General features: G+C 41.2%; 2 protein-coding genes across 3 annotated transcripts; one reads left to right on the top strand and one right to left on the bottom strand.

Moving 5' to 3' along the window:
• Positions 1 to 911: 911 nt before the first annotated feature.
• tcerg1a (transcription elongation regulator 1a (CA150)) lies at positions 912 to 17,716 on the top strand. 2 transcript variants are annotated; one of them, XM_053505839.1, is made up of 20 exons: positions 912 to 978; positions 1,450 to 1,657; positions 2,819 to 2,971; positions 3,529 to 3,799; positions 3,920 to 4,156; positions 7,346 to 7,534; positions 7,786 to 7,892; positions 8,026 to 8,114; positions 8,820 to 8,980; positions 9,448 to 9,526; positions 10,024 to 10,159; positions 10,999 to 11,088; positions 11,415 to 11,533; positions 12,656 to 12,806; positions 13,457 to 13,621; positions 13,847 to 14,029; positions 14,653 to 14,832; positions 14,949 to 15,032; positions 15,132 to 15,232; positions 16,649 to 17,716. In XM_053505839.1, the coding sequence occupies exons 1-20, from the start codon at positions 932 to 934 to the stop codon at positions 16,848 to 16,850; spliced, it is 2,952 nt and encodes a 983-aa protein (XP_053361814.1). In that variant the 5' UTR covers positions 912 to 931; the 3' UTR covers positions 16,851 to 17,716. The 2 variants fall into 2 exon arrangements, with proteins under 2 accessions (XP_053361814.1, XP_053361815.1); XM_053505840.1 differs by having other exon boundaries at positions 928 to 978; positions 1,453 to 1,657.
• Positions 17,717 to 18,080: 364 nt separating this feature from the next.
• gpr151 (G protein-coupled receptor 151) lies at positions 18,081 to 20,034 on the bottom strand. The gene has a single exon (XM_053506433.1). It carries the CDS (start codon positions 19,956 to 19,958, stop codon positions 18,663 to 18,665), a length of 1,296 nt encoding a protein of 431 aa, XP_053362408.1. The 5' UTR covers positions 19,959 to 20,034; the 3' UTR covers positions 18,081 to 18,662.
• Positions 20,035 to 22,958: the final 2,924 nt, after the last annotated feature.

Below are 22,958 nucleotides of genomic sequence, written 5' to 3'. Positions count from 1 at the left end.
AATGGATTTGTCATAATTAATATAAATCGAGAGAAAGTTAGAACAATTTTGTCTGTCTGTGATTCACCTGACAAGTAGTTTACTTCTGGCTGGACTTGTGTGGAAGTAGTTGCGCTTAACCAGATTGACAAACTTTGGTTTGGTTTCCAATGATTTAGATGGTATTTAAAAGCTGCAATTTTGGTAAAGTAAAAAGAAATTTTTAAGTAAAACAAGCTTGATATTATTTAAAAGTCTACTTAAGTCATAAAACAATATTTACAATACCAGTCAAAAGGTTGGACACACCTTTTAATTCTGTGGTTCTTCCTGATCTTTATTTCTTTCTACATTGTAAAACAATGCAGAAGGCTTTCAAAATATCCAATGTCCTTTGAGCAGCTGATCTTGCGATGTGTATGCTACTTATGCAAAGCCTACTCATGTAAAGCCTTTACTTTTATGATATTTTGGTTTGTCCACCCAGCACATCAAAAGATATATCCGCTGTTTCTATGGCAGTTACTTAATGTTTTTGCGAGCTGGACATCTTTCTGATTTTTGAGTTTGGTGACTCTAAATTAACTTCTCTGCAGCAGAGGTAAGTTTCGGTCTTACTTTCCTGGGATGATCTTCATGAGAGCCCGGTGCTTCATGGGTTTTGCAAATGCACTTTACAACACTGTTCTTGCAAGAATTATTCCAACAACAACTGACTGTTGATGTTAATGTTGATGTTACTTGATTACCTAATGTTACTTAATTATCTAACGCCAAGTGTTTATATATATATATATATATATATATATAGCTCTAGGATGTAGGGAAAACAATCCAAACTTGACTGGTACCCTATACTCCAGTGTAGTAGTAATTGTGTGTGTGTGCGCGTGCGTGTGTGGGCGGTTACTAGCGGAAATGCGTCACTCTGGCGTGTTGTTGTGTTCCTGTAATGGCGGAACACACAGAGGGAGAAAGCGTTGGCTTCAGCGCTAACAGGTCTGATTTAAACCCACAACACTGACTAACTTCAGTTTTTTATAAATAACGCCAGTAAGATATATAATTTTCTGTTAATAAATCCCTCAGTTTGACTTGTTTTGTCTAAATGTGAGGATGTATGGGCGGGCTAGCGCGCTGTGTCCACTAGCATAGCATGCTAACGTAACGTTAGTGAGTAGTGTGTGTGTGAGGGAGGCGGTACGGAGGCGGCTCGGCTCACATATGCGCTGATTAAACTGACCGTGTTATTAAGCTACAATTTATTAGTAAGTAATTTGCGGGTTTTAATACATATTTAGTTTGTTTTTATAATCAGCGTTAGTGTGAACAGACGCAGTAATAGGATGCGTCTGGAGGTGTGGAATGAATGGTGCCTGGTTCACGTTTCTGTGGTGGTGGGGTGTTGTTATTGTTTTTATTATTGTTGTTGTTGTTGTTGCGTGACCCCACGCACGGTTTGTGTATCAGCAGGATGGCGCAGCAGTCAGCCCCCCGGTTCCCCACCGCTGCTCCCCCGGGCGCTGGGGCTTTACCGCGGAGACAGCCGTTACTGAGCACTCCCGCCACTCCGCCGTTCCCCGTGATCAGAGGCCCTGCTCCAGCAGCGCGAGCCCCGTTCGCACGGATGCCCTTTGACCCCAGCGTCCCGCCGCCGGTTGGCGCCGCCCATTTACAGGTGCACCTGTTTACACTTCACTCCAAACTGATTTATTAACCCAATGCACTCGCATCCAACTTCATTACAAAAATGTAAATATTCATATCCAGTAATATTACACGCTTAAAAAGGACTAAAATGAAGCGTACACTTATATGATCCTACTTGTATACTGCAATCAACTAAATCTTATAGTTTATATTCCTGACACATTTGCGTGTTTACAGGTCTACGGATGGATTTGGCCCTAACTTTGTAATTACCATGTTTTCCTGAACTCTATAGATAGACCTTTGTCTTTGCATAGTACAGATACTTAGCAACGAAATGCAGTTTAGCATCCACCAGAACTGCAAATAGTAGTGTATGTGCATCAGTGCAAGTATTTACATTACACAACTTATACATATTTTTTTTTTACTTTTGTTATTACCGCTAATGACACTCGCATGAGCGCATACTAACGGAATCACTGCTGTAAAGTAAAACAAACAAACAAACCAGCACTTTACCTTTGAAAAGAATCGCGACAGAGCAGTGTTTCTGTGTTGAGCAGAGAGAGAGAGAGTGTGTGTGTGTGTGTGTGAAGCCGAGAGGAGGAGGGGGTTGAAGAGGGGTTAAAGGCCAGAGTGTGTCTGTGAAGGGGCACAGTGTTAAATTACGCGCACGCACACACATAACGACAGGCTGAAGCAGAGAGGGAGAAAATGGATCTTTAACCTCTCTAATGAGACTTACTTTTGCTTTACACACGTGCTGTGCACACACGCATACAGACACAAAATAAAATGTGTTTTCCGCGCACACACATGGTCAGTGTTATAGTAAACAGTACACACGTGCACAGATGTTGATTATACAAGTGAGAGACAGGCACTAAGATTAAGCAGGGGAGACGATTACCCACAATTCCACAGCGCGCAAAAGAGAAAAACTATTGGCTCAGTTGTGATCATGTGATGCTCGGTACTCTTAAACCAAGACTTGTTCGTTTTTCAAGTCGAAATTTATTAAAAATCTTTGCTCGTCTTGCGGAACACTCACAAACCGCTTTACTCGCAATACAAGGTTCCACTGTATTAGTATTTGTTCAACTCAATTTATTATAACAATGTAAACACTGCAGTGTAACTAAAGTTTATTTCTTTTGCTGTTTTCCTTTTTTTTTGGTCTTCTAAGAGACCACCATTCATTCCACCACCAGTTAGTGCCATGCCTCCTCCACCTGGAATCATCTTCCCTCCCGGTATTCCACCTACAGCTCCACCTGCTGCTCCCTCCCTTCCCTCTACAGAAGAGATCTGGGTGGAAAACAAGAGTCCAGAGGGAAAGGTATCATGCTTAGTCCTTATAGTTACAGTATATATATGTATTAACTAGCTTCTGTAATAATGTATATTTATCTAACACCATGGGCTGTGTTTATAATCATACAACAGTTAGCTGATGCGGTTCCTAAAAAATAAAAGTTGCTGTTTTTAATTTTTTTTTTTAACAATAAATGGTAACCATTCCTCCTTTAAAGTGGTATTATATTTTTCCCCCTCAGTGTTTGACCTTTAACTGCTCATGCTTTTTATTCTTAAAAAATAAATAAAAATTGCTGGCTGTGACCTCATCTGCACGTGTACAGTGAGTTACTGCCGTCCAATGTACATGTAATGTAGTTTGATTAATGATCTCAAGTCCATTTCAATCCTCCATAATGCGGTCATCACTTATATTTGTACCCTATATATATTTGTTAATTATGTTCCTCCTCTCCTGGTAACTTCAGTGTAAACACAGTGTTCATATCCATTTTTTTCCCCTAAACCTCATATTTATGCCTCACCTCGTACACCAGCTCTCATTCTCGTTCTAGCTCTAATCTGCTTGCTTTCCTGCAGGTGTATTACTATAACGCACGCACAAGAGAGTCAGCCTGGGCAAAACCAGAGGGCGTGAAGGTGATCCAGCAGGCCGAGCTCACACCCCTGATGATGAGCCAGGCTGCAGGAGTAGCGTCCAGCAGCCCCGGCCCGTCAACTAACCTCTCGGTGGCAGCTGCGGCTGCCTCCAGTACCACACACACTACCCAGGTCTCATCCACAGTCATGAGCTCCACATCAAACCCCAGTCCGAATGTAGTCTCGCCTCTCCTACCCACTCCCGGCACAGGTAGGTATCACCTGTTTCAAACCAGTATCTCAGTCTCAGCTTTCTGATGAGTTGTTTGCCAATTAATATGATGTACTATAAACTACCTTTAATTTAATATCCTTTCCTGGTGTTTTCCAGTTCCCGAAGGCACAGAGTTGTGTTCTGCTGTTACCGCACCCCACACTGTCTCTGTGACTCCTGTTGTCGCAGTAAATGCCCCCGCAGGAGCAGTCACTGTCACAACAGGGCCACAGCCACTTTCTGTGGCATTACCCCACACTGTGGCAACGCCCGCTGCTGCCATCCCTGCTTTCCCCCAAGTCATGGTGCCACCCTTCCGAGTGCCTCTGCCAGGATTGCCCATTCCACTGCCAGGTAGGTTGAACCTCTGTTTTGGTGACGACAGCAGCGACACCTCTTCTGAGTTTCGTCTGAATGCCGCCTCTCTCTCTTCTTTGATAGTTTATCCTTTGTTTGTGTTGAAAGAGGTCATAGCATCCTGTGATAAATTAGTGATTGACTGAACTTTGTGAGAGTAATCAGTAGATGGCAGTATTACTCTCCAGATTATTATTATTATCACTACACATTATTACTATGCCATTGCTAGTTGCCTCAACGGTTTAGGCATGGTGTATATTTTGGAGGCGTTTCAACATAATGATGACTGACCGAGGAGATTTGTCATTACCAAACTAGAGCCTGTTGGTTGTTTAACCTGTAGTTGACGTCTGTCTTTCTCTGACCAACGGCCTGTGCTTGCTTGATTCTTTTAGGTGTAGCAATGATGCAGATAGTCAGCTGTCCTTATATAAAGACTATCTCTCCCAGCAAGAACGGTAATTCCCTCTCCATTGCTAGTCGGCATGCTGGTGACTGTTGTGCATCCATGCTTTATGTATTGTATTTACCTTGTAGCTATAAAGTGCCCATAATTTTTCAACCAAAACCATAAGGCGCTTTTAAACACAGAGAGCCCAGGCAATAAATGTATAGCTTCTAACATCTCATGAGCTTCCTTTTTTTTTTTTTTTTTTTTAATTGCTGTTTTATTGTCAAATCTTTGTGCTTTGTTGTATTTCGTAGTAATTTGTTTGTGGTATATCTGTGGTATATATCATCGCTGTGGCATGCTTTGTTGTGTTGTCGGCGTCCAATGCAAATCTAAAGGTGACACCAAAACCGAAGTCAGGGATCACTTCTGGTCTGGATTTTTTTACAAAACGTACTTCAGGGATATTTTTTTTCACATAATCAAACGATAATATAGATTTCTGAGGGCTAAACAGAAGCAAGCAAGGTAAATACACATGTATGCCCTACTAGGTATAGTGTTTGTCATGCAAAAGAAAAAAAATCCAGTGATCGGCAGTTCTGTGGGCAGAAATGATGAGAATGTTTTATCGATATTGCTGAGGCTAGTTTGGCCTGACAGGAATTCAGTGGAAAAGGAAATCAACAGCCTTTTTTGGAAAGAAAAGCATTTTAGAATTCCGATTTTTGCCCGAAATGATTGTGTCATAACCATAAAAATCCAAAAAAGATGGTAGATTGCCAGCTTCAGGGTCTGTGATCCCGAATCATATACTGAAAAATGTATCGCAAGAGTTTTAACTTTAATGATGAATCCTAAAGAACCACCTGCAGAATCTTGTAGAGTCGCTGGGTTTTAGGTCAATCATGTTTATTAGCCAACCTGTTAAAGCTTATATAACACCTTCAGTTTATGCTGTTTGTCTTCTGGCTTGTAATCAATATCAGTTTCTGACCACAGGATGCCTTAGCTGGATATTTTTGCTTGATGGTGTATTCTCAACCCAGTGACCTTGAGGTGTATAAAAATCCCAGCATCACTGTTATGTGCCTGTTATGATCATCCACTAGTTCAACATGTACTGCTGGATGATCCATGACCCAAATAACCAGCAGCGATGTTTTTATACTGACAGACGGAGAAGAGAATGGCTGCACAGCAACATAAAGTGGTTGTTAATCTATATGAAGGACAGTTTGGTTAACAAAATCTCTCTCTTTTTTATCAACTCAATAATGATACAGTTTCAAAAGATGATTTAAAAGTTTCCTCCACTCCACTGGTTCCTCTTTTCCCTTTTCTCATATGTATGCCAGCTTAGTGAGGGATACTGCTACACTCTCAGTATCCTTGTTACTAAGAAGTTACCCTTGTAAACCTTTTAATCATAAAATGTCTTTCAGCATTAAATGAAGTGTATTTACATCAGTTAAGGGATGATTCTAAATTTCAGTTCCATTCATTATCTATACCACTTATTCTACATCTCACAAACACACATTCTCACACACCCAATCGTACTCTATCCATGTATATCTGTATATTGCTATCTATATATCACAAGCCCCAACACTTGAGGTGCGAGACGACCGTGCTAACTACCGAGATACCTTGCCGCCTCTAAATTAAATAGTCATTAAATTGATTGGTTGAAAATGATATGCCATCCTTTATGGCGACACCCTGCCAAGATAATACTGCAAGTGTGTTTAGATCCTGTTGGTCCTTTAGGTGTTTCAGCTTCATTTTTGTTTAGTCTTTTTACCAAATAAAATTTTTGCACAATTGGATTCAGATCAGGTGGTTGACTTGCTCACGGCAGCACATTTGGCTTAGGTGGAAAAAAAAACATGGCATTTCAATATGCTTCAGGTTATTGTCCATATGACAATGTAAGGTGTCACATCATCAATAAATCGAAGGGAACCAATTCCACTGGCAGCCATACATGCATGCATTATTAGGAGGAGCTGTTCCTTCTCTTTGCTCTAAAGTTTTTTTTTCTATCTTTCTGGTACATTTTCATCTGTCCATTTAATTATTATTTTTTTTTTTTGGTGGGGGGGCAATCAGTGTTTACTAATATATTACATTGTGTTTTATTTATTTTGATGAAGTTTTCTCTTGATGAAACTTCTTAGCATTTTAACTGTCGGTAAAGGGAAATAAATCTGTTGTCAACCACAGAAGTTTTTCTGTTGTCCTCCAGGTCCTTTCCTAATCCTGAGATCATGAAGTTCCTCTTTAAAATGTACCAGATAGTTGCTTTGACCTGTGGTGAAAATTTTAGCAAAATCTCAGAATTAATAACAAAAAATAATATTTTCCATAGCAGGTCACACTTCATTCATTATTTTAGCTTAATGATGGCTTTCGTTACTAACAGTGACCACTTTGTTATTTTATATATTAATAGTGAACATCAACAGATTTCAGTTGCAAATACCACACTTTAAATCACCTATAGATGTCTTATTTCGATACCTGCGAGTGAAATAATGGGGAGAACAGACGAACAGTCAGTTATCTAAATACGTCTGCCCGACACTGTTTACCTGATTTGGGTGTAAATACATTCAAATAAAAGCTGAAAGTTTGCACCTCATTATTTATTAGCATACATAAAGTTGAGCATCTATAAATAACTGTGCACAAACTTGTGTATTACAAGTCTCTAGAGCTCTTCAGAGTTCTTCAGTACTGACCCTTGTTCACCCAGTATGTTTATGGCATGTGTGTGTGTTTCCTAGGTATGCTTCCTGGCATGGCACCTCCCCTTTTACCCATGATGCCTCCTCAGATGACAGTAGCAGCAAGCTCGTCCCCACTGTCAGGAGGAGATTGGTCAGAGTTTAAAACTGCAGAAGGGAAGTCGTATTATTACAACAAGCGCACACTGGAGACCACCTGGGACAAGCCTGAGGAGCTCAGAGACAAAGGTCTGGGTGTTTAGCACGGTAGAATACTCGCCCCCTGAACAGAGCCTGTGTTCAGATGTCGAATGAGTGAATTAAACATGACTTCTAGACTTCATAATTTTTAATCCAGTAGGATTTATTGGATGAATAAAATGGTCATAGCCTGATGTGGGTTCATGTTCTGACATTCCATGGATTTAGAGCCATGTCTTAGTATGATTTAGGAGCAGATCGCTCAACTGGAAACTGGTCTTTGTGATTCTTCATAACAGAAAAGGAGCTTGAGAAAGCCAAAGACTCTGCAGATGATGCTGATGATCTCGAACTCATGCAGGTGGAAGATGACAGTCCTAAGATTGAGCCTATAGTGCCGAAGGAGGTACGTTTCCGGTGGAATGTCGTAGCTAATGCGTCGCTGTGTAAACTGTATTTATTTACTGATGTGTCGTAGGTTGTTTTTTTTATTATTATTATTATTAATGTGTTATTATTATGAATTGTTTTGGTTTTAGGAGCCCAAGGAGGTAGAAATGACTGAAGAAGAGAAGGTTGCTAAGAAATCCAAACCTGTAGCCACCAACCCCATTCCAGGCACACCATGGTAAGAGTGACGAGAGTGGAGCACACACAACTAGTGCTTAATACCTCAAACCCCCCCCTTGGAGACCCCTGCTTGTATCTAAGAAAAGCTGAGCCCCCATCACACCCAAACCCAGTCATATGCACAAAGCAAAATTGATGAAATAAATTGATCTTTTTAAATCGATTTTGCTGCAGACTTAATTATACTGTAAGTATAAATGTGCAAATCTCATCTCATAGCGCACTATTTAGGTGTGAGTGGACACCATGGCCTTAGCTATCTGTTTTAGAGTTAAAAAAAAAAATGATAAAGTCATACTACTGTATGTTGTTAACCACAGTATGTTTGTATACTAGCCAAAATATTCCTTAAAAAAAAGGAACTTTTATAAACTATATGAAAAAAAAAATCAATACATCAACATTTATATACAACAGCACAGTAATAAACCACGATATCTAGTTATGAGCTTAAACCAAAGTAATTACACAGACCTACTGTCTTAGTTATTTTAACTGTTGATCTGGAAAGAATAACAGGATTTAACAGGTCTTGCATACATAAAGCAGTCTGTTTAAATCATTGCCTGATTAAAGGTGATTTTTAATTGCGATTGTAAACAGTGTTTTGTAAATATGGACCGTTGTTGGAATCCAAGGACAATTTGTCTCTGCGTAAAAACACTACAGAGACTCATCAGTGTTGTGCTCAATTCCCTGTCAGGTGCGTGGTTTGGACTGGTGACGATCGAGTGTTCTTTTACAACCCCACCACACGTATGTCCATGTGGGAGCGGCCGGAGGAGCTGGTGGGACGCGCCGACGTTGATAAGAGCATACAGGAGCCACCACACAAGAGAGGCTTTGACAACGGCCCAAAGTCAGGTTAGTGATCTGCTTCTGTACCATGAGTACATCAAAGTTCTCAGGTTGTTGTTTACAATGATCAGTCAATGCAAAACATTATGTAAAGTGATTTGTATGTTACAATTGTGCCTCTTGGGCAGCTCCGGCCCCGCATGGCATGACTTCACAGGGCCTTGAGGTGTACTGTGGTGTCTGTTAGTGAGTTGTTGGGAGTGGATTCTGTGTCTGTATGCGTGTGTGTTAAGCAAAAGCAAGTCTTATTAGAGACGGTAACAATCCATGTTCTCTCTCTGCTCAAGGTGTAGCCTGCTCTTTGGCTAAGTTTTAGCACTGTAGCAGTGATTTTAACAATTTAATTTATACAAATGCAGGCATTTCAACTCTTACACCTTTAATACATGAGATGAGCTGCGTGTCATCTGTCTTAAATGACTTGATGATCGTCCACCTGTTCTTAACAAACGTGTTTGTGTGTGTGTAAACAGTAATCGTTAAGCAGGAACAAGAGCTTGCAGCTTCAGAGGACACATCAGAGGATGAGCCCAGCAGTGCCAAGAAGAGAAAGTGAGCTTTCATTTAAGTTTCATGTTTACTTTTTTTTTGTGTGGGCCATTAATTATCTTACATATTAATGCTAGTTATGAACTGTTGCCACCTTGCAGTGATTTCAAACAGGTGAAAATTCCAAGTTTGCATCTCACTGGAGTTTTTAACATACGCTCGATGACTTGCTTACACTCGGTTCCCTTTAGGGGAAATTGCTGAGACCATCTTTATGTTGCTGCATTGTTTTAACTTTGTTAAGAAATTTTGTCTTTTATGCATTACTAAGGTTAGGCAATGGGGTTAAGGGAGAAGGTTTGGTTTACAAGTCGTTGTTCCAATCCCAAAGGTGTTCGGTAGGGTGGAGGTCACAGCTCTGTGTAGGACACTCGAGTTGTTCCACACCCATCTTGATTAACCATGTCTTTACGGATGTGCATGTTTCCATAACACATCCTCTTTTCGAGCCACTCAGTAAATATTTTATTTTTAATTTCACATTACGTTGTTTGTCACAGACTGGAAGAGAAGAAGGAGACAGATTTGGAAAAGGAAGCGGCGGTGGAGGCTGAGCTAAGAGCAGCGAGGGAGCGAGCCGTTGTTCCACAAGAGACCAGGATGAACCAGTTCAAAGATATGCTGCTGGAAAGAGGGGTAAGTCAAACTACTCCTTTAAACATGCACATTAGCTATGGCTTGGACAGGCAAAATAACCTTTAAGTGCTATTTAATATGAGATTCAGATTTTTCATCATTCCTAAAGGGATTTTCCTACCTCTGTTCTTAAAAGGTTAAACCTGTTGCTGCCTTAAAGCTTTAAATCTCATTAAGATTTTCCCCTGAGCTTTTAACTTATCAGAGTAGCATCAATCAGTCTCGTCTTATCTTCTCATTAAATATGAGCGTCACCTCTCCCCTTACCATGATCAGTGGTAGCAGATTAGATACTTCTAACATTAAAAAGTAAACTGCCCTGTTAAGTAAGTGCTTGAGAGCTCTTTAGGGTGTTTGCCCTTTTGACAGTGTGTTCCAAGCGACAGATAAAAGGCCGCTTTATGCGGTTAAAAAGAAGCAGACATCAAGGTGAGACCCTCCTCCTTATTTAGCTCCTGTGTGCTTAAGCGAGACCATAATGTAGTAACTAGAGCAGCCACTGCGAAAGATGTAGAAGAGCACCCATCCCTCCTTGTTTCGTCCCTGACTAATTACCCCAGTATTTTCCTTTCCAATTAGTGTGGGGAGAGAGCTGGAGGGAGGTGCAGGGCCACCCTGCCGTGTGTGTTATTCATTAGAGATGCTGATGTGGAGAGGGATGAAACACCGCAAGCACACACCCTGACTCCAGCACTGTGGGGGAGGCGTGCTCAGAAGAGCTCACCCGCTGAATGTCCTGCTCATTAGAATGGGCGTAACTACAGAAGAAAGGGGCATTAAAAGCTCTTATTTCCCGTTTTTTGTTTCAATAACTTTTTTCCCCACTTTTTGTCTGCCAGGTTTCAGCATTTTCTACATGGGAGAAAGAGCTACATAAGATCGTCTTTGACCCCCGTTATCTGCTTTTGAACCCCAAGGAACGGAAGCTGGTACTTTTACATTGTTTACACACACCTCTTTATTTCACACTCATATTACAGAACGAACTATTATATGCACAGGAAGAAATGTCAATATAAATAGGTATCATAAAGTTTAAGCATCAGCTCCATTCAATAGTTTTTGCAAATTTAATGCATTTTTCGTAACTATACAACACATTGTTAAAAATGATCTACGAATGGTTGCATGAGTATGTTACACGTGTACGAGTGTTACCAAAGAAGTTCTCATGTAGTTTTATCAAACACTAGACTAACTTCTAGACTAACACTTACTCGAACACTAGCTTAAATCCTAGCTTGCTTCTGTGCAGGTGTTCGATCAGTATGTAAAGACTCGTGCTGAAGAGGAGAGGAAAGAGAAGAAGAACAAAATAATGCAAGCAAAAGAGGAATTCAGGAGGATGATGGAAGAAGCCAGACTCGGAGTGAGGTGAGCATTAAGACTTTTCCTAACTTTCCATGCAAAACACAACAGCAATCCATGGTTTTGTGTGATCCAGCACTGCGGTTTAGTGTTTAAATCGCGCCTCGGGTTTGTGTGCTTGGAGATGGATGTTCCCCCCGTGCTTGGTGACTTTTCTCAGGGTACTCTGGTTTCCTCCAACAGTCCAAAAACAGGCAGGGTAGGCTAATTGGCATTTTCTAATTATGTGGCCCATTATATCACCCATTATGTGGGTGTGCCCTGAGATGGATTAGCACCTCATCCAGGGTGTACCCTGCCTAATGCCCTGAGTCCCCTCGGATAGACAGGCTGCAGCCCCCCTGCTACCCTGTACAGGATTCAGCATATAAGTGATATAATGAATGAGTGAGTGAGAAAGATTTGTGTGGATGTAAGACATAAATACCCAGTCAGTCAGCATATGAATACTAGCGCCTCACTTGGTTATCCATTTATTCCAATAAATCTGCATGCTCCTAGACCACAGTATAAACATTCCCAATGGGACAAAATATTATGCTGATATGACGAAATGAAAGACACAAGACAAAACAGGGGCTTTTGTGCACTTTAGTGTACATATTTAAGAATTAAAGTACTGTATGGCAGCCATGCGCTACTGCAGTATGCACACTGTCTGTCAATAGTTTTAACACGCATTCTGATTTTTCTTTCTTTCTTCACTGTAACACAATGCTGAACGCATCCAAAATATGCAATAATCTCCTGAACTCTCCTGATATTGAGATGTGTCTTTTTATTTGCGCTCAGTAAAGCCTTCATAATGGCTCTAATCTGACCCGAGGTAAATCTGTGATTTTTGAGACTGGTCACTTTAAATGAGCTTCTCCTCTGCAGCAGAGGTATGTTTTGGTCTTGCCTTCCTGTGATAGTCTTCATGAGAGCTGGGTTTCATCATGGTGCTTGCTGAACTTCATGTCTTGAAATAACAACTGACTTAAATTTTATTTATTTTTTTAATCAAGTATTGTATCTAGAATTTAGAAAAGAAACCTAAACGTGTGTCGAAACTTTTGACTGGTATTGTACTTTATTGATATTAATAATGTTTTATGCAAGTTAAATAATTTTGCATTTTTTTTTCAGAACTACATTTAGTGAATTTGCAACCAAACATGCGAGGGACTCGCGTTTTAAAGCTATCGAGAAGATGAAGGACAGAGAAACCATTTTTACCGAGTTCATGACCTCTCTGAGAAAGAAAGAGAAAGAGAACTCGAAGAACCGAGGTGAAAAGGTGAGCATGATATACATATGAGGCTTAATTCCCACTAGAGATGGGTAACACGGTTTATCAGTCAAACAGAACCTAGGAATGGAATTGATTGGCAGAGCCAGTTCACTAACACCTGCTTTAATGGAAACGTAAGTAGGACACTTTCATACGTCCCTCCGTTTGTATAGGTTTATTCAGGCTGGTATGTGGTAGTTATGCTTAAGTAATGGGTGAGTGTGCTGATTGCTTTTGGCAGCTAAAGGTCAGCAATAAAACATTAATAGCAACAAAATGTCACCTGTTGGGGGAGGGGTGATAGGTGGGGAGGTCTTCACAGAGTGGGGTTCACCAGAGGATGCCAATCTACAACAACTCCAAGGCTGCTTTAACAACAACGCTTGTGCACGGTGTAATGACCAGTCAGACCAGGGTACAGGAAACGTTTATGTTTGCACCCAGAGACCTTTTGACTGTAAAGGAAATGTATATACCTCCTGAGTACATGTTTATCTTCATAATTTATAACAGCTAACAGCTTCAAGTACTACCCCAGAGAGAACACGTTTCCTAAATAACCCAAATCTGACTACATTTTCTGCTTCACTTCCTCTTGTGTTAGCGGCAGTGTAATGCCAGTGGTGCCAGGTTGATGGTGATCCATGTTGTTTTAGGTAAGGCAGGACTTCTTCGAGTTGCTATCTGATCACCATGTGGATGGCCAGCAGCGCTGGAGCAAAGTGAAGGAGAAGATGGAGACGGATCCTCGGTATAAAGCGGTGGAGACGTCAGCTGCACGAGAGGAACTCTTCAAAAGCTTTGTGGAGAAGCTCGCCAAGGTACAGGCGATTTAGTTTACAATTAAACATACCAAAGGGGCAAATCAGATCAAAACATTCACATTTGTCTTCCAAGATAGGATATGTCAAGATCTCTAAAACTAGTGAAAAGAAAAACTACCAACCACTATTAGACAGTTCTGTAGAATTTTCTGTTTTTAAGTGGTGCAGTTGTTGTCAGGAACAGTAATTAAGCTGTGCTTGTTTCGTTAATGCTTTTCCTAGAACTCGAACACTGAGAAGGAAAAGGAGCTGGAGAAGCAGGCACGGATCGAAGCCAGCCTGCGGGAGAGAGAGCGGATGGTACAGCGGTTTCGCTCTGAGCAAACAAAAGAGATTGACCGTGAACGAGAGCAGCACAAAAGAGAGGAAGCTGTGCAACACTTCAAAGCTCTCATGTCCGATATGGTGAGATGTGTGTGCAAACACAAACTAAAAATCACTGTGATCACATGGACAGGTGTAAAATGCTGCATCATGCTCCATGTGTGACGCCAGTAAAGTTTTTTTTTATATTATATTTGTTCCCTGATTTTGTTAAGAAAGTTTAATTATTAATTAAATATAGCTTATTCCTTACAGCATTATTTTTCTCACTTAAAAACCAAGCGCAGCTTTTAAACAATACAAACAAAAAAAATGCACAATAAAATTCAGTTAAGCAAAAAATTTACATTTTTACTTAGCAGCACATATCTTTTATTCAACATAATTATTATTTCTAAGCAAACTATCTTTAAACAAATAATTCACTCCTACCACACGGGAGGAAATTATGTAAATAGTGTAGCTGTATGTTTTACCATCCCAGTTGCCTCCAAAGTCAAAAGCGAGTACATGGGTTGAGTAAATGGCCACACAAAAGAATTCTGACTCATAAATGAATCGATTTTTTGAGTAATAAAAAAATGAGCACAAAATATTAAACTCTAAGAAAATATAAAAATTTCTGTGCCCCTGTTTGCAGTGTTTCACACACAATCCGTTGTTTGAGATAGCTTCACATCTAATCCTTTGCTTCTAAATGCCAGGTCAGATCATCAGACGCCTCGTGGTCTGAGACGCGACGTTCCCTGAGGAAAGACCACCGCTGGGAGACATCATCATTGCTGGAGCGAGAGGAGAAGGAAAGGCTTTTCAATGAGCACATCGAAGCACTAACTAAAAAGAAGAAGGAGCTCTTCCGACAACTTTTAGACGAGACGACCATGGTATGGCCACCATCATCTGCTCTTTCTGTTTGAATCTAACTCATGTGCATCACTGTGTACACTTATGTGGATAGAATCCAAATAAAAACATCATACCAACCTGTTTCTTCCAACAGATCACGCTGACATCGACATGGAAGGAGGTCAAAAAGAGCATTAAAGAGGACCCAAGGTGTATAAAGTTTTCGAGTAGTGATCGGGTAGGATTTTTTATTTTTTTACTTTTTTTTTCATAATAAAATGTCATAAAGAATTGTCTGATTTATCCAGTAAGTGTGTCTGCTTTGCATGCTTTGCAGAAGAAACAGAGAGAATTTGAAGACTATATCAAAGACAAGCACATTTCAGCAAAAGCAGACTTCAGAACTCTGCTAAAAGAGACCAAGTTTATCACATACAAGTGAGTTGTCAAATAAACATGGCCTGTCATACAGTTTTACTGAGCCAAATATATATTGTGTAGTCATGTTCGTATGTAATGGAATATTTTATATAAAACTGTTGTTCAGAAGAGCACAGGGTCAGATGTTCCTTCCACTGAACGCTGTGATTAGGATATAAGACTCAGTCCACCACCCTCCAGTGACACTGGTCTAGAGCGTGGTGCGTAGTAAATACAATCATGATATGGATCTGTGATTATATGGAATTAGCTTTGTGTCAAAAAGAAATTAAAAAAAATAAATTAAATGGATACTTGAAAGTGAATTAAAAATTGCAAAAACTTATATTAAATGCCAAAAAAAAATTCGTTTTGATTGCAATTTTTTTAAATTCACTTTTATAATCAGAATCAGAGAGTTTTATTGCTAACTACGCTTGCATTTACAAGGAATTTGATTTTAGTGACAGAGCTTTCAGAACAAAACAAAGACGAGACAAAAACAACCCAACAAAAAAAAAGTTAACAACAAACAGAGTAGGATGTGGGATTTTATTGAATAAGTTAAATAAATATCTGTCGTATTGCACATTATATTACACAGTGGTATTATTCATTTATCAATTAATTTACTTTTTTATTGTTTTTTTTCTGGCTTATACTAAACATTGCGTATGTCTTTTATTGTGTAAGTCTCATGCTAACTACCTGCTGTTTCCAAACTATACAATAAATGCAGCTTAATTTTGAAAAAAAACCTAAAATTAATTAGCTTTTATATTAATGTGCATGTCCTATAAAAGCAAAATTTTGATATTTTACCTTTTTTTTAAAAAAACCTCAGTAGGTGTCAAAACAATCACTGTGATTTGTTTTTGTTTGTTTGTTTTAAAGAAATTATGCAGCCCTAGACAACTGCATAGCTCTTTAAACATGCTGTGATAAGAGACTGAACTGTTCTCTAGAGATACTCAGATAGAGCATGGGAAAGCGGGCTGTTCTCTAGAGATACTGTGTGTAATAATGTGTGTTCTCAAAGCGCAATATGATGGCATGGAAGACTGGATTGTTTTCTAGAGACAGCCACTGTGATGATGCGTCTAGAGGACAGCCCAGTCTCCCACGCTCTGTGATGGCATATGGGAGACTGCAGTGGTCTCTAGAGACAGTATGGTAGTGATTTGTGGTACAGGGCAGATGTCTCACAGCTGCAGTCAGTGTGCTGTCTTTACCTTTAGAGTTCCACTGGTTTGCACACACACTAGCAGTCATAGAACTCAAATATATCCAGTAGTCTTAAATGCATCTATTTATACTCAGAAATTAATTGCCTCAAAGAAATTAATCAGATTATTTTACCTTGCTCGTCTTAATTATATATATTTTTCCCCTAATAATGAAAATGATTGTGACTGTTTATTTTTTTTCCATCAGATCTCGCAAGTTGATACAGGAGTCTGAGCAGCACCTGACAGACATTACAAAGATCCTACAGAACGATAAACGCTATCTGGTACTGGACTGCATGCCAGACGAGAGACAGAAACTCATCATGGCGTATGTGGAGGAGCTGGAGCGCAGGGGTCCCCCTCCCCCTCCCACAGCATTCGAGCCTGCTCGACGTTCTAACAAGTGAACATCTAACTTAAATACACAAACACATGCTCCAGACCTCCAACTTTTTTCACTCCTCATCCGCAGCGTGCCATTCGTTGCATTAATCCTTAGGACCAGAAATAAGCACTGTTTTAGAATGCAGGCTTTTTTGGTACCCTTATCGTTTGTTTTATTTTTGCCTTTCTTCAGCATATCTAAATGGACTAAAGCTGGGTGACCAGTGGAAGCAGGTGTGCTGATAAAATTCTGTGAAAATTCACTTCTAGTCTGAATGACGGCTGCAAACATCTGTCTAAAACGGTTAAAGCGGCAATTTGAGCAAGGAATCCGTTACAAATCCACACGAACTCACCTGATCCTTTTAGCGCATTGGACATCTGCATTAGTTCTGCATGGCTAGCTGTGTTTTTGTGCTGTCGTGCCAGGGGAAATGCCCAGGAGCGGGATTGGCAGAGCGGCAAAGACCACCTGTACCCCCCCACTTTTTTTCCCCCAGAACATGTGGATGGATCATGCTCCATAAAATCTGCCATGCTCCCAGTCGTTTTGACTTTTGTACAAACGGTTTGATTTTCAAAACCAGGACGCACAGTATGTGTCTCGTTTTTTGGGACTGCAGTCATCCACTGTGGCTTTCATCTACTGAAGCGCCTCTGTTTCTGTGTCATTTTAACTGACTTGTGTAAACTGTAAGATATTTTTTAAACAATGGATGGTCTATTCCTTCATTAGCCCAGTGTAATGTTAGTCTGTGCCAGCAGTGGCCATGCCATTCTGCTGCTAGTGGGGTTTAATTTAATTGTTCAAATGTTTTTGAAATGATTTTTGTAGCTTCAGTGTTTCTGTACAAGTTGACTGGAATAAAGGCGACCTACTTTTTTAAGATATCGAATACGTGTCTTTTGTTTGACAACTTTGGTGTAAAATGGGACGCTGATGTAAAATACACGCTATGCCTTAATAGTTATCCGGAATATAATTTATTTGTGCGCAAATACATTTACAAAACATTTCCTCTCATATTTTACAGCTCTGTTTGTGGAAATAAGGTCACATAATTTGGAGAATTGTACAAGGAATTTGCTAAATTAACATTCCAGTCCAGAAATGTGCTATTTACAGCTTTATAATATCTGACAAGAAGACACAAAAAACATGTAAGTGTAGAGTTTCTCTACATCAAGTTTTTTTTTTCAATTTCTTTACATATTGTGTACATCTAGATCACAAAATATAACACGTGCAACATTTCTCTACAGGAGTAATCACAGCCAATAAACCAAAGCACTGTCTTTACAATAAATAGTAACGTGATTCAATAATCTAGTCCATTAATGGTACTGGTAGGGGTTTTTTTTCATTGAATGGGATCTTCATCTCTTCTCAGTGGTGAAACTTGAACCATGAATGGAATTCTGATACCAATAAGAGGCCTTGAAAGTTTGCTGGTGGAAGTGTATATTAATGCACTGTATATCGACTTGCATTCACACTATATGCAAGTCCCAAAAGTCTCCATAAATGTAAGGAAAGTATCATTAAAAAAAAAAAAAATTTGATTGTAATTTAATTTGCAAAGCATCCTGACATAATTGCTATTTCTTTGTATAAACACACACTCACACAGAGTCATCTGTCTGCTGTTCTGCATGTAATTGCTTTATTGTGTTTATTTCCCCAAAGTGTGCATGGAGACTTTTGGGACACCCTGCTACCGCGCTGTGTCCTATTTGATGTGGAGCTCATGTGAGGTCACTTGGTTGTAGCCTCTGAGCTTCCTGGTGTGAATGTGAGAGTTGAATATCTGTTGGCTCTTAGGTCGTGTCTTAGTCTACTGCTTGCCCTCTTTAGGGTCCTGGTGTTCCCAGGGCACGGGGTCGTTCTCATGGGACATCGAGCCACCCTCGCGCTCGTGCCAGAACTGCTCCACATCTGGAGGCACCACGCCATCCTTATTGCCGTTTCCGGGACTCTCCCCTGTCCCCTCTTCCTCATCCTGCTGCTGCTGCTGCTGTTTGTCCGCTCGGGACTCGTCGGTATTCCTCGGGGGAAGGTGCGCGGAAGCCTCGGGTCGCGGGGTGGGTGACCTGGGCGCGGTGGGCGCGTGCGGCCCGGGTTTGGGTTGCTGCTTGGGCGCGTGTTTGCGCAGCGTGAGACGCCGCCAAAGTCCCTTGTAGCCCTCGCGGAATTCCTCGGACAGCGCGAGCACTATGAGCGGGTTGGCTAGAGAGATGGAAAACATGATGAACTGCGCGGCCACGGCGAACAGCACAGGGGGAACCGGGCCGTCGCTGTCCGCCGCGTGCCGCATCCACACCCAGGCCACCCAGTGCGGCAGCCACATCGTCGCCATGGTTACGGCCAGTCCGAACAGCATCAGGGTGAGCTTGCGCGAGCGGATCTGCGCCCTCAGGTTCTGCGTCTTGCTGCAGCGGCGCTGGCACCGGCCGTGCGCGCGCCAGAAGTAAAGCAGCGCGAAGCTGAGCGGCGCGCAAAAGGCGAGCAGAGGATACGCCTTGACGTACACGGACATGAACTCCCGCGCTTCCTGCGGCACCTCGAGCACGCACAGCATCCCTCCGTCTTCCTTCTCCAGCGACGTGAAGAGCCAGTGGGGCAGCGGGAGGACGCACGCCAGGAGCCACGTGAACAGCAGCACCACCACGATGGTCTTGAGGCGGATCGTCACCTGCTTGGTCGGGTTGCTCACGTACCTGTAGCACGCCTTCGCCATGATGGCCACGGTGAGGCTCTTGGCCGCCATGCACGCGTGCACGAACCAGTCGCCCGTTTTGCACACGACTAAGCCCAGAGTCCAGGCTTCGCGCGAGTACGCCGTGGCTTTAAACGGGACGGCGAGAGCCAGCAGCAGCGCGTCCGCCAGCAGCAGGTTGAGGATGAGCGCGTTGATCAGCGACAGCTTGCTTTTGCGCGCGTTGCCCACCAGAACTCCCACCGCGGTGGCGTTCGCGATGAAGCCCAGCACGGAGATGACGCCCAGCCCGACCGGCACCAGAACCTTCAGGTCGGCCTGCTGCAGGTGCTGGTAAGCGGCTTTCTCCAGAAACGCGCGTCTGTTCAAGCTGCCGTTCGGCGCGCTCGCGTTCGCGTCCTGAAGTTTGTCCATTTCCGCAGAAAAGAAGAAAAAAAAAAACCAATCGAGTTCTGTAAGTATCTTTCAATCACGCGTGGGTTGTACTCCCTCGGACCCGTGCGTGTTTATTCCCGGAGGCTGCGGGATGCGCGCGGTTATAAAGCCGGGCTGTGATTGACAGGTGCCCCCCCCCTCCCCCCCCTCCCCAAGCTGCCTGCCTGCGTTCACTCGGACTGAAGCGCCGCGTCCTCTCGAGGCCAATTAGAGTGATTTCAGCTAACGAGCGCTGCGACACACTGTGTCTTTCAAACAAGTTGTTCATAATCACCGGAAATTGAGCGAGTTTTACGCGCAGAGCCTGATTACACCAAGGGCTCAGGGGGAGCGTCGAATTTTGTATTTTATTTTAATTTTTTTTTTGGCATGTGTCAAAATGTACCTTATATAATCCCAAGAGCTTGATGTAAATTACTTTTGAAACCTTTTTCATTTAGACTAACAAGTTGCTCACCAGTGCGCACAAAAAGACTCTGCTCACTTCTTTAGTGGCAAAACTAAACACAATAAACAAAACATTTCCAAGTACAACTGTCTTAATCAACTCTCATCCCATATTTTGAAAAGGTAAAGACATCACCAACCTTTAAATCACTGGGAAAGCTGTTAAACCACCATTTTCTTGTAAGCACACTGCCTGGCCAAAAACAACTCCACATTCCACAAGGGACAAATTATTGGTCTGCATAAATCAAAGAAAAGTAAGGAGGTTTGAAATCACTGGAACTTGGATAAATAAAACTCTCCAACACATTATTAAAAGCTGAAAGTTTACTGCAGAGCTGTCAACTCTGCAGATGGAACATCATGACCAGGATTGGGGATCATTTAGACACTTGGTAAAGGTGCATAAAACTTCTGTTTAATAGGAAAAGTAAGAGCATCTCCACATGTACATTGTGATGAGGACTAACAGGATTGTGATTAAACAGCTGTGTGGTCATGAAAAACCACTTGTTACTGAGACTAATTTGGAAAAAGGCTGCAATTGGCAAGGCAGCATACAGACTGGACTTTAGAGCAACGGAAATGTGGTCTGATGAGTTCAGATTAAACCTATTCCAGAGTGATGGGACCAGTGGTCAAGGTAAAAAGTGAAGCATATTAGGCACCCATCATGCATAGTGCCGACTGTACAAGTTTCTGTTATGTGTCAGGATCTAGGGTCAGCAACGTTATGTTTAACAATCTTTTAAACATGAATGTACTGAATGACCAGGTTATCACAGTGGGTTCATTATTTTTCAGATGACATGGTCATAATATCCAATAGTAAAAGGGGGGTCTGAGAAATGATTTCCATTCATGAATTGGCCATGCTTTATTTATTCATTTATTTATTTATTTGGTCAGGCAGTAATTTGTGGACCTCCACTTGAATTATTACTTTATAATACAAAGTTATTTTGTTTTATTGAACTTTGCATGTGCTTGATGGGTTTCCTCGGGTTTCTCCCCACCAGTCCAGAGACATGCAGATTAGGGTAATTTGTGTTCCCAAATTGCCTGTAGTGTGTGTGTGAGAGAGAGAGACATCCCTGCAGGTATATTCCTCCTCATTTCCTATGTTCCCTGGGATAGGCTCCAGGACCCAGTATACAGGATAAAGGGGTAAATAGAAGGTTATAGGGAAAAGAGAGAAGAGAAAAAATTTATTAATTATTGTTTGATTTATTCATAAAATTCGTTTATTCTGCTTTTCACACACTTACCAAACTGTAAAAAAAAAATGCATTTTCAATACAATTCAGAGAATATATTCTACTATACTTGCTTTTTTTGCACTGTAAAAGATATGGCCTTCAGTGTCGGAAATATGCATAATGAAGCCTAAATATGTTTAATCAGTGTTTTATTTTGTCCACGATTTAAAAAAGTTATGCAAAATAGTATTGTTTCTTTTTGTCTAACATGTAAGTGGAATGTCAGGATATCCAGCTGAGAGGAATTTGCAGAATGCATACTGAATCTATAAAAAATACATGCCTGCATGGTGCTGTGACAAACTGAAGGAAGAAACAGTGACAATGTTGTGCTGTGTTTAGTATTTTGGGAATTGCCTGACACTACACATCAGTACATACTGTAGATAGACTGATCAAGTTGAACCTACAGAAGACTATTTCTGTCCTGAGGGGAGTGGATTCCTCCTGGATGACTCCACCTCCGTCCACAGAACATGAAGGCTGACTGAATAATAGTTTAATGAGGATGTAAATTATATACGAATATGAATGGGGGCATTACACAGCACTCCCTACACATCATTAATAAAACAATTAATGATAATTAAAAAAAATAATAATAAATAAATAAAATAATAAAATATATATTTTTGGAAACTAGACTGTTGAGTTGAGGTCTGGGGACTGAGATGGCCATGAGAGGAGTTTAATTTTGTGTCTGCAGAACCATTCTTGTGTAGATTTCGCCACATGTTTTGAGCATTATCCTGCTGAGATACTCAATGACGACCCATCTTCAGCTTTGTGACAGATGCCATCAGTTTTTGATTGTCTGGTATTTTAGAGAGTTCATGATGCCATGCACCCTAGCAAGGTTCCCAGGTCTTTTGGAAGAGAAACAGGCCCACAGCATCAGAGATCCTTCACCGTACTTCACAAACAGTGTTTGTTGCCAAAAAACTTAGTCTTAAGTCTTAATCTCAGTCTCATCTGACCACAGCACACAGTCCCATGTGAAGTCCCAGCAAACTCCAGACATTTATGTTTGTGATTGTTGGTGAGAAAAGACTTTTTCCTTGCATGCCTCCCAAACAGCTTGTTGGCATGTAGATAGCATCCCATGGAGACTTTGAGACCCTACTTTTCGATGCAGTTTTCTAACAGTGAGCTTTGGAGATTTTTTTTTACCATCCTACTCACTGGGCGGGGTGGCAAGATAAACTTGGGTCCTCGTCCAGCCTTGTTTGTCCTTGTTCTAGTTGTTTTAAATTTCCTGTTTTAATGATTCCTC

The sequence above is a fragment of the Clarias gariepinus genome, chromosome 10, assembly GCF_024256425.1.
Source record: "Clarias gariepinus isolate MV-2021 ecotype Netherlands chromosome 10, CGAR_prim_01v2, whole genome shotgun sequence".
In the NCBI taxonomy this organism is placed as follows: domain Eukaryota; kingdom Metazoa; phylum Chordata; class Actinopteri; order Siluriformes; family Clariidae; genus Clarias; species Clarias gariepinus.
This window is presented reverse-complemented; position numbering and strand designations above follow the sequence as displayed.

Excerpts from the sequence above, each read along its gene's own strand:
- gpr151 (XM_053506433.1), bottom strand. The coding sequence starts at position 19,958 with ATGGACAAACTTCAGGACGCGAACGCGAGCGCGCCGAACGGCAGCTTG.
- tcerg1a (XM_053505839.1), top strand. The coding sequence starts at position 932 with ATGGCGGAACACACAGAGGGAGAAAGCGTTGGCTTCAGCGCTAACAG. Across the intron at positions 11,089-11,414 it reads ACCCCAAGGAACGGAAGCTG|GTGTTCGATCAGTATGTAAA; the intron begins GTACTTTTACAT and ends GCTTCTGTGCAG. Across the intron at positions 14,833-14,948 it reads TTTTAGACGAGACGACCATG|ATCACGCTGACATCGACATG; the intron begins GTATGGCCACCA and ends TTCTTCCAACAG.